Source organism: Lichenostomus cassidix, chromosome 1 (assembly GCF_008360975.1).
Source record: "Lichenostomus cassidix isolate B80296 chromosome 1, HeHo_3.0, whole genome shotgun sequence".
Classification (NCBI taxonomy): domain Eukaryota; kingdom Metazoa; phylum Chordata; class Aves; order Passeriformes; family Meliphagidae; genus Lichenostomus; species Lichenostomus cassidix.
In genome coordinates, this window is record NC_139479.1 from 89057271 (window position 1) to 89074776 (window position 17506).

The window sequence follows — 17506 nt, forward strand, 5'->3', positions numbered from 1 at the left end:
CTCTCCGCCCTCTGATTGGCCCGCGCCGCCAATGTTTGTGGCGACGATTGGTCCGCGCCCGCTTCGCCCCGCCCAAGTGAGGGCGAGCACCGCCCCCCCGGCCCTGCCCTTGTTGATTGGCCGCGAGGGCTCTCCCCGCGCGCGGCGATTGGCTGCGGCGCGAGCAGCAGGGTGGGCTGCGCGGGCGGGCAGTGGCGCGGAGGCGGCGGCGGGGCTGGCGCGGGGTGTCCGCCCGGCGGAGGATGGTCCCGGCTCTGGGGCCGCCGCGCAGCGCGCCCGGCCCGACCGTGAGTGCCGGCGGCGGGACCGGGGACGGGAGCGGCGGCGGGACGGGAGGGACCGGGAGACGCCGCGGCGGCGGGGCCGGGGCGCCGCGCTGGGCCGGAGCCGCGCTCGCCCCGGGATACCGGTGGGGCCGGTGCCCCTTTGTCCGGCCCAGGTGTGCCCGGCCCGGCCCGGCAGGGGCTGCGAGGCCGGGGCGCAGCTGCGAGCGCGGCCGGCCGGCCCTTGGCGGTGCTGCCCGCGGGCGGTCGCGGCTCGGTGGCGATGCCCGGGCTGTCCTCCCGCGGAGCGGCGCGGCTGCGGGGGCAGCCCGTGCCGAGGCTGGCGTGAGGGAAAGTCGGGCAAAGCAGCGGTGAAGGTCTGGGGAGCGGCGTGTTTCCATCGCTTTGCGGTCTTGGTGCTGGGAGACAATCGAGCGTGAGGCGCCGTTCGGGGAGTTTGCTGCGGAGACAGCGAGTGGGCAGTGCGCCTCAGGGTAGCATCCTCTCGGTGCATCCATCCATCCGTCCATCCATCCGTCCATCCATCCATCCATCCATCCATGCATCCCGCACCGTGCAGCGCGCCGTGTGCTCGTATGCCTGACACCCCACGGGAAATTTGCCCCCTGGGCAGCATGGGGTGCAGGCAAGGCCAGCTTGCTGGCTTAGAGCTCGGTCACTGGTGCCTGGCGATTCCTGTCGGGCACCTTTTCAGCTTGGACTCCTCAGGAAGCAGGTGTGATGGATGTGTCTGCTTACTCCTCAGCCTGCTCAATTTAGCTCTCTGGCCGGTTTCAGTCAAATTTGCCAGCAGCAGAGGTTTTAAAGAGTTGGAAGGCTTCCGTTTCATGGAAGTCAGCGTTGACAAGCACAGAAGTGTGTTTGTGTCACTCAAAGTTGCTGCTCACATCAAGGGCAAGGCACTGAAAATCCAGCTCCTTGTGACAGACAGCAGAATGAACTGAGTCCATCGACATGCCTGTAGCTAGATACTGCCATGGCACATGATACCCATTCTCCGGGGAAGTCTGTGAGGAAAAACTGGTAGTAGGGCAAAGAAAAAGGGAGTAGTGATGTGTTGAGTTTCTGTCCATAAGTAGAAAAATCACGAAACTGTGTTTTTGCTTTTCACATGTTAGCTTGGACTTCTGTTAGACTTCATCTAGAGATGCAATTATTAAATACTTGTAACAGAGATGATGTAATGATGGCACAGTTAAGTATCCAGAAGTCAGATAATGTAGCAGCTTGTTTTGGAAGCACGATTTTAGCTTTACTTTTAATGTACAATTCATTGGGACCATCCTGTTTATATGATTGTGTTATGTAGCACTTTAAGCAACTGCAAAGCCTTGTTTGTTGCTCATAAATTGTGTGCAATAATTAGACAAATGGGAAAGAAGAAACTTCCTATGAGTAAATGTTTCTTTTTAGAAAGATTTAGAACTTTTAATTTTTGACTTTCAATTAGTGCCATAGCAATAATTCATAGGCACATTTTGGGGTTAAATAGCTTTGACAACTGGAAATACGTTTGCTACTGAATGGGAAATATGCTTAGAAAATGCTCCTATTGTGAGCATTGTGATTTTGAAGGTGCTTGTATTCAAAGTATCATGTCAGGCATGTGAAACAGTGTGAGAACGTTGCAAATTTTGAAGTGTTTGGAAATTACTTATTCCCTTAGAGACTTACTTATTCCCATAGGTTATGGATACCCGGGAAGATTTTAACGGAGTAGATGAAAAATGGTGGTGGATCCTGGAGGAGTCTGACAGCTGCAAAGAGATATTTAGGATGTAAGTGCTTGATAGTGGCTTTGCTGCTTTGATTCCTGGTTTTCCACGTAGTGTTCTGAGGAGCTGGCCAGGGATAGACTGAAGTGACTGTCACTCGAGTGGCCCTGTGATGTGTGCCTGGCCCATGCCTGCTGTGTGCATTGTGGGCTCTCGTTTGTAGCTAAAGTTTGGTTGTATTCTGAAATGTCAAAGATATCTTGGGAACCAGAAGGCAAAGATGCTGTGTGTTCTGCTGGCACAGCTGGCCAAGCTACTTCAGCTGCTTTTCACCTCAGTGCTTCTTGGGTGAATGTGAGGGGATGCTTCTGACACTTTTTAGGTAGAGGAGTTAAAGAGGTACTTTTTTTAGCATTGTTTGGTTGTTGAGGGTTCCTCCCATGTGCTGAAGTTGTAGGAACACCTCTGGTTTCCACATATTGAAGTACAATGAATTAGGTGACAGAGAGGTTTGGAATAGTGCGTTTCAAATATTTAAGTACTCATTTTATTTGCAAGGTGCCTTGATTCAAGGTGTGTGACATTGTAACCAATCATGTCCCGTTTGGATCTGAAGTAATACAATGTATGAGTTGACACTGGATGGTGTAGATGGAAATAGACATGTAAAGAAGTCCCTTGCTTGGGTGCTGGATTTGACAAGAGCTGTTCTGTGGTTTAATTTTTGTACCCTAGTGCATGTGCTTTTTCTGGTTTTAAAAATAACTTTGTAAGTGACACCTGGCTGGGGGGAAGTATAAGTAGCATAGCATTTGATATGAAGGGTTTCCCAATGAATTGTGGTTTGTTGTCTCAAGGACTTGTGAAGAATACCACAAAGTCTGTGCCAATTTGAAGGACAGTGATACCTTTCTAAATTGGAAAACACCTTCCTGAGGGACTTAATTTGAATAAAGGAGTCACAAACATGACTGAGATGAAGAGTTATAAAGTCACTGGCAATACTATGGATAGACAGTCCCTCAGGCTGGAGGCAGGTACACTTCTCCAGAGCCCTGAGATTTATAATTGGAGTTGTTATGAAAAGATTAGGAACATTAAAGCTGTTAGATAATATGCATGCACACGTTTTAAACATCCATTTTCATTTAAACACCTGGGTTGTACACACAGCTTCACTGGCATTTTCATCAGGGGTATGGCTCAGTAGGGTTATTTAATTGAAAACTGTCTCATCTGAAATTCTGAGCTGTGATATGTATTCAGTCCTAATGGGGGGGAGAGTTGTTTGGGCAGTGTTTGAGTTATTTCAGATTACAGTAAAATATATAAAGGTCTCAGCTCCTTGATTGGGAAATGTTGTGCAGTGCCCAGTTTATGTAAGGCTGACCTAACTTGCTGGTTAAAATACAATTCCAGCTTTTATATGTGAATATAATGTGTCCAAAGTGTACTTTGGTTTGCTGCCTTACCAGTGTAGTGCTGTTGTCATGCTTTGAGTAAGCATGAAAGAGGTTCTGCTGTGTGCACAAGGTTGACAAATTGTGTGTAAACTGGGTTTGTTTCCTGTATGAAAAGCTATGGCTTTAGTCTTCTAAGGTGAATGAGTTATTTTTGCAACCATGACTTACGATAGCAATCTCTTACATCAGCCACGCTGTGTGCCACTGTGATTCAGATAAGAAGAAAGTACTAGGCTGCTAAGAATGTTTCATGCTTCCTGGTAACAAGTGCCTTTCTCACTCAGTTACCTGAACTTCTGTCAGGTTAACTGACCAAGGTGAAGACCGTTAATTGAAATCAGCTCTATCCAAAAGCATGTCTCAGTCATGCTGGTATTCTGAGACCAGAATGGTTTCTGTGTGCTCCATCCCTAGGGAGGCTGGAATGATCCAAGTATGGAGCTATTAACTTTTAGGTCTAAATGCAGGTTCCTCGGAACTTATGATCCATTTTTCTAGCTTTTGGTGTGGTGAGCAGTGCTGTGAGAATATTATTGAAAACATAGTCCGTTAGCCTGCTGACACACTTAATAGCAGTGTAAGGATATTATGGGGAGAGCTTAAAGATTTGTATATTCTTCAAGTAGCTGAAGTTTAAAGTGAAAATAATATTGTCCATTTGGGGTGTTTGCATCTGTAGTCAGTGGTTGGCTTCAGGGACACTTAATTCATGCCAGCCTTCAACCTTTGAAGTTGGACTCTGCTTTGCTTTCATGCATCAGTGAAGTTGTTAGCAAGAAATTGAGCACAGTTGTTGTACAAAGCTTCATGCTTTGTAAATTAGCTCTTCTTGCTCATTTACTCTGGTAGTAAAATGGTGCTCCAAATCAGCAACAAGGAACACCATTTCATTTTGTCACTATTAGAGTATCCCTAATAATCAGAGATGCTTTAATTCAGAAATGTTTAAATATAATGGATCTATGGATTAAATCCCTCCTTCTACGTAAGTCTCTCAACTGCTGTAAATTCAGACTTCTTGTGTAAGTGGAAAAGCTTAACTAGTTTTGTCATCATCTTGGGTCATAGTTTCACTAATATTAAGCCAGCACTGCCACTGTCAGAAGCAAGCTTGTTGTTTCAGTGTACTTGTTTGGGAAAGTCTCTGGGATCCTTTTGTAAAGTAAATTTTAAGCTGAAGTAGTGTTCTTGTCTGGCCTCCTGGGTGAGGAGTGCCAGTGAACCTAGGGAAAGGTGACATCTCTCAGCATTATTTTGTAGGATTTGGGACAGTAGGGAAGAATAACCATCTCACAGATTTTCCCATTATTGCTAGGAGAAAGGGGCTGCCAGGAATTTTGTGCAGTTCAACAAGGGCAAAATCCTACACTTGGGGAAGAACAACTCAGTCCACCAATATATAGTGGGGGCCAAGCAGCCAGAAAGCACCCTGCTGGAAAAGGACCTGGTGGACACCAAGTTGAACATGAATGAACAAAGTGTCCTTGTGGCAAAGGAGCTGAATGGGCTCTCTTTGACACAGAAGTGTAAGCAGGCTGAGGGAGGTGATCCTTCCAGTGCACTTGGCACTGGTGAAGCCACACCTAGCATCTCATGTTGAGTTTTCAGTTCCCCAGTGCAAGAAAGACATGGATGTACCATAGAGAGTCCATTGAAAGGCCACAAAGACAATTGAGGTACAGGAGCATCTCTTGTCTTGAGAGGCCGAGGGAGCTGTGATTGTTCCCTTGAGAACAAGCCTGGAAAAGAGAAAGCTCAGGGAGCATCCCACCTGTGAATGATCTTAAAAGGCTTTACAGTCCATCTTACTTTGTGGTTTTTCTTTTTTATTCTGGGTGGGAAGACCCTGTGTTTCCTAGCTTGGAGGTATTAACTGTGGGAGCTATCCCTTGCTAAGGAATGTAACGGAGTTTTCCCACTTCTAGTTTCACTTAAAAGGATTTTTGCTGAGTCAGTCCTTGGTGGCAATAGGGAGGTAATTTCACACCGTTACAGAAAAAGAAGGTAGAGTAGAGGTAAGGCATTTTAATTTTATGAAGTGATATTTTAATGAAGTAAATTTTGCAGGATCATGGTATCAGTCTGTCCCCTCCCTTTATCCATTCCTTTCAGACCTCTGCAAAGTAGTAACTTGGAAATCTGCTTTTAGTTTCTTCTCCATTGTCAGTGCTAAATTTGTTCTGTAGTCTTATTTGCTTTTCCTAGTACTTTCAGAGCTACTTATTTACCCGGGGTAGCTCATATACAGTAATTCTCCTAAGCTAAATAAGTAGTTCCTACAGTGGTGGAATTAATGAATTCAGGTTTCCTATGGGTTTGCACCTAGTAGTTACATTTTCTTGTGTCTAATGTGCATTGATCTTGATTTCAAATTTCCTCTTTCAAAGTGTTACAAAAGTGTGCTTGCTTTCTCTGGTCATCTGGGCTCAGATATCTTTAGTTTGGACCTGTCTGTTAAATATAATTGAAATAACGTGCAGCTTTATTCCTGCCGGTATTATTCAAAACTGTCAAAACATCCAGATTGCAAGATATGTCCTTTATTCCTGGAACTGAAGTAATTGCCCAGTAGACCCACACTATGGATCCAAGAAAAAATCCTCTGAAAAGCAAAGGTATAATTGCATTGAGGCTGTGAAGGGGAATGAGCCTTCTTCTGTCCACTAAAACCTTTTGTGAGCAGTCTGCCTATGAAATGTACATTGCAAAGTTGTGGGGATTTTGTTTGGTTTTCTTGGGTTTGGAGGCAGAGTGTGTATGCACTTGTTTTTAAAAACTCATTGAAGTGTAATTAGTTTGTTTGATGAGCTTATGCATTAAAACTGAAATGCTGTTTTATGGTACCTTTTACCTCAGCCATTTTTGCCTTTGGCCGCATTAAGATTCATAGGGAAATCATTTAATTCTGGAAGGGCATTGTTTGTAACACAATCTCAGGATTGATCTCTTCTGCATTTTGTAGAGGACCTTTGTAGTGGAGGCCTATAGAATATTGCTTCCTATATGATGAATCCTTGATGAGTTCTTAGTTTGTGTCAGATTTCTCAAACCCCAAGCCTATAAAATATTCAAGAACTTGACTGTGTAATCCTTTGTACTAAATGACTCATATCTGAAAAGATGAATTAAAAAATTTGACACATAAACTCTCTGGATGCCCTGAACATTTCAGTTCTAGGGTATTTTTCACTGCTTGTTAGTTAGGGTCCTCAGGAGAGAACAGCAAGGCAGTTTGGCACGTGTCAGAAAATGCCTTGATACCTCCTCGGGACTATATGCAGTTTTATAAACAGACTATGTGAGGATCCTTTGTAGTTGCAGAACAAAAAGAGCTCAGCTTAAAACCAAAGCAGTAAAGCAAAGAATAGTGCTCTGGCTAAATCATTCTAGCTAAAAGGAATGTTTTTATGTTGTAATTCTAAATTGGTTATCAGGCGCTGTGATGAGGTGCTGCTCTTTGAATAGAGATTTCATTTGTAGATAAGGTCACATGAGAAAGCAGAATTAGACTGGAACAGGTTGCCCAGGCAAGCTGTAGATGCCCCATCCCTGGAAGTGTTCAAGGCCAGGTTGGATGGGGTTCTGAGCAACCTGGTCTAGTGGGAGGTGTCCCTGCCCATGGCAGGGGGGTTGGAACTATGCAATCTTTAAGGTTCCTTCCAACCAAAACCATTCTATGACTTACAGCTTCTACATTTGTCCAGTCAGTTCTTGGTGTTTCAAAAACAGCTTTCATATACGGATGGATCCCTGGGTTATAAATAGCTACCTGGATTGCAGTATTGGGAGACCATGATAATTTACATGTTTCAGCTTTTTTCAGGAAAAGAATTATTTGTTCTTTAGGCAACATGTTGCTGCACGATTGGGCTCACCAACAGATGCTCTTGCACAGGAGTGAGTGGGAGAGTACTCTCAGCCTGGTGCAGGCAATCTGTCATCTGATACAGGTAACCTAACCCAAACCCACACAGAGGTGATGACCTGTGTTAGGAAGTTGTTTGCCATTCACTTTGTATCCACTTAGCTTTCGCCATCAAAACACACTTGTGGCTCCTTTGTGAAGCACAGCGTAATTAGATCTCTATCTTCTCTTTGAAAATCATTTTCTGTTTTGAAGTGTACCACAGGCCATTGGGCATTGGGAGCCAGGGAGATGAGTGCTGTCTTGCAACACAGAGACATTCCTCATACTTTGTCACTTCCTTAGTGAAATTGGTGTGTGGTTCTTGTGAATAATCTCAACACAATACAGGGAGAACAGGGGATTAGGAGGATTTCCCTGGTCATTGCTTTTTCATTTCCGAAAGAGTGATGTTCCCCTTATTTTGATCTAAACTAGCTGAGGACACTCTTTAAGGTGACAGCTCTGGCTTGTGCCCTGGTTGTGTAATTACAGCTCTTTAGCTCCCAAATGCCTGCTTCCCTATAACAATTCCTCCAGACCACAGGAGATAGTTCACTTAGGCATCTTTCTTTACTTGCACTGTGTGCACTTCATTCTATTTGCAGTAACCAAGATCATCTGCACAATGTGTGAGGGTGGCAGCAGCTCACATTCGGGTGCAAAATGTCCAGAGATACCTCTCCTTAAATACTTTCCAGACCATAAGCAGTGAGTAAGAGACTTGATTCTGTAGAAATGTGCTCACCCTCTCTGCCCCTCCTCTAAGGTTTAAAAAGCAATGATGCTGTACTTAGGAAGAGTTGGAAGGCAGCAACATTGAATGAAAAAGAATAAACACAAGAGTGGATCTTCAAGTGATTAACAGGGAAAAATACCAATGTATTGGAGTCTTGCTAATACAAACAAAAGAGGCAGAATAAAATATCAAAAAGCAGTGAAGTTTTCTTTCTATCTGTTATTTGCAAGCACCTTAAAAAAAATGTTGGCCTATGTAGCAAGTTTTAGCTTATTGGCTTTGGCTTTCTTTTCTTTTTCTTAACTTTTGCAGAAGCTCTGGGAACAGTCTCTTTCCCCTGGGAAACTCTCAATTGGTTTGCATCAGGAACGCGTATTTTATGAAAAGTCAAAAGGACTCTCATGCTGTCTAATCCCTCATGTGTCTTTCTCAGCACAAGGTGGCTGTGCCCACTCTGAGCCAACTGGCCAGCCAGCACATCCATGCTGCAGAGCTGGTCACAGACCCACCTGTGTCCAGTCCCTTACCTGAACTCCCTCCTCCTCCTCTGCTCAGTCCCAGGTTTTTGTCAACATCTGGAAATGACACCTCTTTGAGATGTTTCATTTAGATCACAGTGGGCCCAGCTGCTGTTGTGAGGGAGTAGATTAAGGCACACAGTAATAGGAAAACCTTGATTTCTTCAGAAACCAAACAGATGGATAGATCAATCTTTTTCCTCTTAGCAAGAAAAATAGCCTTTTTCATTTTCCTCTATGATAGTTTCACCAGGTTATTTTTATAGGTGACAGTAGTTAACACATGTAGGTAACAATCACAAAGGTAAGCTTTGAGGTACGTTTCCTGCAGTCATTTTATTAGGTAAATACAAAAGTAGAATAGAGCCATTCCAAGGGGGAATAAAGCAAGGGCAGTAAATCATGTCCCTTGATCTCAAGGGCACCTCTCTTGTCATTAAAAGCTTGGATTAAGTCCCTGATTGAAGTTAGCCTTGTTCTAAAACATGCATGGAAGATTGGAAAAGTGAGCTCCAGGAGTTGCTTGGATGAAGAAGACGCTGTCTTGCAGGAAAAAAGCATTTGAGTAGTTCTTATCTATGCCTTGGAATTGACCTTAGCATTACATTCAGGCTGGCTACATGAGGTATACAAAACCAGTCAGAACTGTGAGATTGCAGCAGTGTAACAGCATAAGCTTGCTGAAGGATATTAAGAGGAAGAAAGATTTGGACTGCTGGTAGGTTTACAGAATATATGTAGCTGCATATTAAAAAGATTCTTTCTGCCTGATACAGAATAATGGAATGGATACTAATTTGAGGAAGATTGTTTTGTATAGCCAAAGATAACAGATTGGAATAATTTTTTTAAAAATTAATATTAAGTTTGAAAATAATTCCTAAATAAGGAGTGAAAAAATAATGTCAAATAAAATAATCTAAATTAACCTTTTCTTAAATCTGCTGAGTGTATGTTTTGAAGAAAAGGTTTCATAAAATTTGCTGAATAATACTTGCAAAGATGGGTGGTAGACAAGAAGACACTTAAACAAATTTGTTTTGGGTTTTATACCCTATGTTTCAGAACTGTAGAAGAAATTAAATTATGTTAAACTTAAATCTTCAGAAAACAAATTATCTTTTAATTTCTGAGGATGACATTGTGTTTAAATTAAAATCAGTATTTTAGGTTGATGTTGTAAAAGCTATTAACTACCTAAAGCTTGAGGGAACCTTGGTACTAAATACACACAAGCAATGAGTGGCCCATGGGAAGAGTTGCCAGAACAGGTTGGTTGGTGAGAGAGTGAACAGAAGTGTGAAAGTAAATATGGAGCTCAGACATGTCAAGAACCAGATTTTTTTTTTTTCCTGTTGTCATCTATAGTATACTTCAGGTTACTTCCTCTCTAAAATTCACTTCTCTGGTAGATAAATGTTCAACCATCATTCACTTAATCTCATGTTTTGTGTATTTTTTTTCTAAATATAGGCTACTAGTCTGTTCAAGCTGAGGACAAGTTAGGTGCAATTTATTAGGCTGTTATATATAACCTTATTTCATAACTTTTATTTTAACTGAATTTCACATACCTGAGAACATAGGGGTGTCATTTTTGGCCATTTTAAGCTGTACAGTAATTTAATAGCAAGTAAGTTTTGTAATCTGCTACATTAAGAGCACTAAATTTGTAGTTAATAAACTGTCCTCATTGTAGCTTGTATTTTGCTTAGCATTCATGCTGTATTTCGAACTGGGAATTGAATGCATATTCAGTTAGGAAGGGCTGATAAGAGAGTGTTCAGCTTTTCCTCCTCTCATTTGAAAAATAATCATATACTCTTAACTTTCCTTCTTGTTTGCTTGAAGTGGTTGGGATTATAACTGGTTTTATCTTTAAAATAATCGAGGAAATGGAAACTAGTTCATCACAGACAGGTTTTGCAAAACATCCTGATAGGCAATATGCTTAATCTTTAATATCACAAAATCAACTGGATGGAGTTGCGCCTACACTGTAGCAGAGCCCTGTCCCTGTGGTCCAAGGCAAAGCGATGTAACACAAGTCGTGTGCTATGAATTCAGAAGAGTGCAGGAGTTGTTAATTCCTTCCATTATTTTCCTCAGGCTCTCTTCTCCGAAACCATGCCAGAGATGACAGAGAATGAGACACCTACTAAGAAGCAACATCGGTGAGTTTCTGTGGGAAAATGACTGTATGTAGTTCCAGTGGTCTGCAGTCATGTTGCAGTTATGGAGTTTCTAGCTAAAAGTTTGGCAATAAGGCTATGGACGAGAAGTTCTGAGGGTTGATTAGGGTCTATCCAAAAGTTTCTCTCTTGCCCTGTCTATGACAAGCTATTTGTTGAAGACAGATCTACCTGGGTCACTTAGGCTAAAGAGATTCTTTGATTATTTCACTGTTTTGATGTGTGTAAAACTGCTTTGCCGCCTTGGTTAGAGTGCAGCCTCTATTATTGTGGAGACTCCTTGTAGATATTGGGAGGTAACTATACTAATTTTGACAGAGTAATTTAGACCTCTTCCTCAACTCCCAGTGGAATCTGGATCTTACGTCTCAAATCTCTGCTGGAACTCAAACCTTGAGGTTATACAGCAACACTATGACCAAAATTTCTAACACTGTGACTCAGCACTCACTGCAACTCTTCCAGAGTTTTTTGTTCCTTTCTAGTAGTGTGTTTGAGCTAATGTCTGATGGACAGGGGAGTTCTTCAGTCCTTAGTCAAATGCAGCATTCATCTTATACTAGGTAACCATGTAGGATATGATTTATGATGAAGAAAAGCCCAGAGAGAACACTGATTTGTCCTACAGAAAGTTTTTCAATCTTCATGGATTTTGTGACTCTTTTTTACCTGACTAATACAGCATTTTGTGTTCTGTATTCATAATGTAAATCAAAGGGCAGCTTTGTCTCTGCAGTCCTTATATTCTTGTGCATATTTAGTACTGGTGATCATCTTTAAGCATTATTTCTTAGCAGATGTCTCCAGGTCTGACCTGTACCAGTAACATTACTGTCTCATAATCATTGTCTGTTACTCCAGGTGCAGACTAGTGAGTTACCAGAAATAAATATCAGCTCAAAGCATAATGAATACTCTGCTTCATAGCAATCACACATGTTTTCCACATGTACCTTGCATTCTTACCTCAGATTCCTTGTTACATCTGGACTGTTCTGTAACAGTTGAAAAGGACAGTAGAAGATGCTACTCTGCTTTTTGCATAACCTAGCAGACATCTAGACTGAGAGTGTGCTGCTGGACAGAAGTTGGTTTTTTTGTTTGTTTGTTTGTTTTTGTTTTGTTTGGTTTTGTTTGTTGTTTTTTTCTGGAATGTTGCTTTTTCCAGAAAACACGTGCTTTGCTTTACTGTACTTCCTGGAAGTATTTGTCTTAGTACATCTTATTTATATATGTAGAGTACACATTTGGAATTTATTGACTGCTAGCAAAGCAATTTGGGGCATTGCACAATGATTGTTGCCATCAATCCAGTAGTCCCTGGTGAGTATATGAAACCAAAGACACCCCTCACATGCCCAAATTACACCTATGCAGAATTTTGAGACAGTAAAGAACAGCAGCTGCAGAGGAACAGTATTTCTGGTTTCTCTCACAAAGGAAGCATCTTTGACACCAGAAGCTTTGATGGTTGAAGGCAATGTGGCTGGAAAATCAACATGCATGGTAAAGTTTTCTCCTGTTTCATTGATCCAGTGAATGTAAAAGCAACATTTCAGACAAATACCTAACTGCCTTGTTCCTCAGAAACAGAACTGTTGTTTTTAATCTTTGGCCTTATTGAACCTTTCATAGTGTGGCATTTGTTGCTGAACGGGAACATAAAAAACCAAGCTCTGCACTATTAATATGTACCAATAATCAAGTGGAATATTACACTGTTCCTTGTTCAATTGAAATTGATATAAGTCTGAACATGAATGAATTTTTGTTAGAAACTGTTTAACACCAATGTCTGAGAACATCTGATTGTGACTTCTGCTGTTCTTGTTCACAGAACAGACTGTAATATTTAGTATTTTTAGCTGTAATAAAAATAATAAAAGAAATATTTGTTTGTATGCAGATTTTTTACCTTCAGTTTCACATCACTCTTTTCCCTTTATGTTTCACAGAAAGAAAAACCGGGAGACACATAATGCAGGTAGGAACATCATGCTTTGTTGTTTGGTCTGGAAATAAGCACAGATACTTTGGAGTAGTAAAACATATTTTGGATGGAGAAGGTTCCTGCATGGGAGTTTAGTACACTTTAAAAGCCTCACCCTATCAAACACCTTTCTGTGCCCTTGCATAAAATATCTGTGCAGATTGTTTCTAGTTTGCTGTTTTCCACAGTACAAATTTAAAATATGAAGCAGCATTGTGCCCCTGCCTTTCCAAAGCTAATAAATTAAGAAGTAAACAATTTCAGTTGTGTTTAATTCCAAAGGAAAATAACTGCACAGTCATTCACACACAACTAATACCCACCTCTTTCAAAACAGAGACAGGTGTCTGACCTGAGAGCTTTAGAGGCTCCCTGGATTAGAAGTATTCCTCTAGCCCATTCCTAAGGCATCCACCTGGATGCTGACATCCCTGAAATTCTGTGCAAATGTTGGCTGTGTGCTGCAGGAGTTGCATCCCTTGGGCAGCACCTAGTTGGTGTCTAGCGCCAATGGCATCTTCTACAAGTGGGAACAGAAAGATGGGCTGGGGAGGAGTCTGGCAGGCTTTGGCCTGGTTTATCCAAAGAAATTGATTGCAGTTCTTCTTTCACTGAACAGCACTCTTGTGTGGTCTTCACAAACTCAGCTGGAAAAAACACTGAGCAGTTTCCATGTGCAACAGAGTGCTTGTTGAGTATGCTCAGGGTGTGGCAAATTTCTTAAGGACTAAGAAGAATCAGGAAACAGTTTTATCAAGTTTACTTCTAAGATTGCTGGCCTCCTTGAATTCCCAGTTCCTGTTTCCCTTGTTGATAGCTTTCCAAAATCTTTATCACCTGGGCTGAACTCTGCAGTGTGTGGGAATCAGCTCCCTCCAACCCTATACTTGCTTAGTCAAGCTGAGTAGAGTGTGGCAAGTATCAAAACAAGAGTTGCACTTCACAAACACTGTGATAGCTGTATGTATTAGTAAGATATATAAAGATTAAGTCCCAGGTGTCATGCTTTTTAATTTTTACAGAGCTCCTCTACTTTATATGGTAAATTTCTTGCATAAGAAACTTAGTCTTGCTGTGTTTAGTGTATTTAGGCTTGTCTCTGTCAAAGCCAGCAGTCTCTCCCAAAATACAAAAAAAAAAAGTTTGAGAGATGTAAATTGAAGTGACAGGCTACTGAAATAAGACTGTTTTAATTAAATTAGTGAGTCTTTTCTAATGGAGCAAAATGAAATACACTCACCTGCAGGTCATGGTTGGTTCTGTATGCCACCAAATGCAGAGCAACTGCACAAATCAAAAGATTCATTCTGCACAACAAATGAACAACACAATGGTTTGAGTCCTGACAAAGCCATTACAGAAATTTTTCCAGGTTTTTTTTTTTGAAAAAAAGTTACCCAATAGTTTAAGTTTGCATGGAACATGCAAATATTTCTGTAAAAGAAACATAGCAACATGAGAGTGAGCTATATTTGAAAGAGGCTGGCTATGGTGGATGGAAAACAGGTACTGTCTGTAAAAAATGTGCCCAGAGCATTTACACACCTAAACTTCTACTGTAGACCCTTTCTGCCAATGTTCAGACCTCTTGAAGTGGTAAATGATGTCACTAGAGAACTGTAAATGAAGCATTTTCTGACCTTCTCCAAAACAGGTAATCCACTGGAGGTACTCTCCATTCAATATTTTTTTTACACCCAGTCAGATAGACCTTGTGGAATAGTTAAACCTTTGGACATAGAAAAGAGTCACTGATAGTCCATAAAGCTAAATCTTTAACTATGTTTGGTGTTGGCTGGCTGCTCTGTCAATATAAATTTAAGCATGAAAATTGATAAAATCTACATTATTTCTCTTTTGGTGCTATATTTGAAATAACTATTTCAAATATAGACATGGGTTTGCTTCCCAAATCTGAAATTGATTCTTTCCATAATCTTTGTTCATTTGCTTTCTGTATGCCTAAATTTATTCAATTTGCCTCATGAAAAGGGTGTCATGAAAATGTATTAGAAAGCAATTTCAAAACCTGAATTTTAAGTTGTAGGAACTTTTCTTTTTCATGAAGGGGTTCAAAATATCCCCACCTTTTAAAGGTATTACTACTTATGTTACAGCTCTCGATTCCACTCAGTATTAATTCAATAACTGAGGTTTACTTTCGAGGAATTTTTTCCTTACTCAAGTTACTCTGGATTCCAGTGTGTAATGAAATAATGTATTTATGAGTCCTTACATTGTCCTAGTTGTGCTGCTGTTGTGCTGACTTGCCCAACCAGATGACACAGTACATACTATTTTTTCTTAGTGGAGAGACATCGAAAGAAGAAGATTAATGCTGGGATAAACAGAATTGGAGAACTCATTCCCTGCTCTCCAGCACTTAAGCAGGTGAGTGTCCATCCAGAGGTGCATACAAGTTACCTGTCAAATATTTCTTTGCCTGTAGAAGTATAAATACTTATTTTGCTATTTGTATTAGGAAGACGGCAAAACTGTCTGAATTAGTATGCTAAAAAATATTACTAGTTATTAGTATTTTAAAAACTGTTTTTAATAGAATTACTGTTTGGAAGTGCCGGGTCACATGAATGTAGTTACACAGATTTTGAGTGTTTTATCTGAAAGTGTTACATATGACTGCTTATTTTTGTCATCTTTGATATAAGGGCCTGAAGGCAACTCAGAAACTGAAATTATTATTTCAGTAATTTAAGGCAATAGTAATAAGTAATAATAGTAATGTTATTACTATTATTTTAGTAATAATAATAGTAATTTAAGACACTTAATAATAGTAATTTAAGATGCTTTCCTTGCAGAAGATGGAGTGAAACAAATGGTTTGAGGTTGATGCACAGAAGCATCTTTTTCAAGATAGAGGAATCCCCAGCAGAGACTTTTCCTACTGAACAGTAGAAGAAATTAAGAAGTTAACAGAGGTTTTGCTGGCAGAATAAGGATTGTTTCATAGAAAGATGATTGTGGATGGGTTATTTTCTCTTCCTGTATTCCCCAGTATACTTCTTTACGCGTGTATCTCCCTGGATAGTTGTTCCATGTTTGTTTCTTTTTTAATAAAATATTTACAGGGCAGTATCCTGGCAATTTCATGTGATTTGTATGTTTATTAGTGAATGTGAATTTTAGGCTGATCAGCAAGAAATGCTGCTGGCTGTTCAGGATCTGTGGCCTTAGTATGATCTACCTTTGGGCATCAGAAAGTGTCAACTCCACGACTGAAAATGTTATTCCGTAAAATCTTACACTGTTTTAGGGTCAGTATCACTTACAAGACCTGTAGTTCATCTTACAAAAACAACCAAACCAAAAACTAATCTCCAAAACCCCAAACCAAAAGAAAACAAACCCTACCCAGTGATATGCAGAGTCATTCAACGTAGCATGTTTTTTAAAGTGAAGACCTCTTGGACTAAGTGCAGCCTCATCACTAATAGATTTACAAATTCTAGACCTTTCTCCTGATTTTATATGTGTTTTCTTTTACAGAGCAAGAACATGATCCTGGATCAGGCCTTTAAGTATATAACAGAAATGAAAAGACAGAATGATGAACTTCTGTTAAATAGAGGGAACAATGAACAGGGTGAGTACAGATGCTGCTGGGGGCTCTCGAATTTCTGTCACACTTCCACTGTGTGTCTTTGTACTGACTAACAACAAAGCCTGGATCCACAAACAGGAATCCCAAGACATATGCACATATAGGAAAAATAGAGCTGCTTAGAATATCTTGAAACAAAAAGCCAACAGAATACCCAAGTGAGTGTTCTTGCACACAGCTATGAGATAACGAAGCAATTACATTATGATGTAAAGTAATTACAGAGCTTATAGGTGATGTGGCATCATCTGGTAAATTCTGACCTGGTTTATTCTGCTGCAGTGACCAAAATGATTTCTGACAAACTTCAGTCAGATTTTTTTTTTATCAAAAAGATGGTGTTTCTTTCATTGATAAAGCTTTTTTTTTTCCCCTTAAAAAGCTGTAGAAGTTATAATGGCTCATTTTATAAAAATATAATGCGTCATATAAAATTTATTTGAACAGATGTGTAAAAGTACAGTGATGGAGGTATGACAGAAGTAATCTCAGAGCAAATGTTATGGTTTGTGATTTTTATTTCTGTTTTATTGTGATTTTCCCAGTTTGGTGAGCCAACTCCCCAGTGCATTGCCAGTTTTTGTGGCTTTACATGAATGCTTTGTATTTCATTTTGCCTATAATTTGTAGATGTAATGAAACTTAATTCTCCTGAAAAGCTGTGAGATTATCAATTAAATAAAAACACATTTGTTGTTTGCAAAAGAGCAGGGAAAAAGAAAAGGATTAATGTGCTTGTCTTTCCTTCAGGAATTAAACTATTTTGATTAGCATTCAGTTTCATCTGAGTTAATCCTAATGTTTTTTTCTAAGTAATTTGACATATCCTGCTATTGGTAATGGAATAGTCTGTGAAATTCACTCACTTCTCCACTCAGTAGAGAGACTTACCAGGATAAGAGTCTTCACTTACATTGAGCTAACCATTTGAAAAGAACATACATTATTAACAATTTATTCCGTTTATTTCTACGAATTATTTCATTACTACACAGTATTTATTCTCTAAGTCATGGTAACATTGTTTCATTATTTGCTCTGGTGCTGATGTAATGGAGTGCTCTCACTGTTTTGTA

At 40.4% G+C, this 17506-nt stretch overlaps 1 protein-coding gene across 3 annotated transcripts in view; it reads left to right on the forward strand.

The window, feature by feature from the left end:
* The first annotated feature begins 172 nt into the window (after positions 1-172).
* The window catches only part of USF3 (upstream transcription factor family member 3), a 30454-nt gene continuing 13120 nt past the window's right edge, over positions 173-17506 (forward strand). Inside the window, exons 1-6 of one of the 3 annotated variants that reach the window (XM_085069892.1) lie at positions 190-287; positions 1971-2062; positions 10733-10797; positions 12771-12799; positions 15114-15196; positions 16316-16412. In XM_085069892.1, the coding sequence (XP_084926018.1) occupies positions 10751-10797; positions 12771-12799; positions 15114-15196; positions 16316-16412 (256 nt within the window). In that variant the 5' untranslated portion in view covers positions 190-287; positions 1971-2062; positions 10733-10750. Of the gene's footprint in view, positions 288-1970; positions 2063-7285; positions 7413-10732; positions 10798-12770; positions 12800-15113; positions 15197-16315; positions 16413-17506 lie in introns of all 3 variants that reach the window. The other 2 variants (XM_085069874.1, XM_085069884.1) reach the window with 2 other exon arrangements.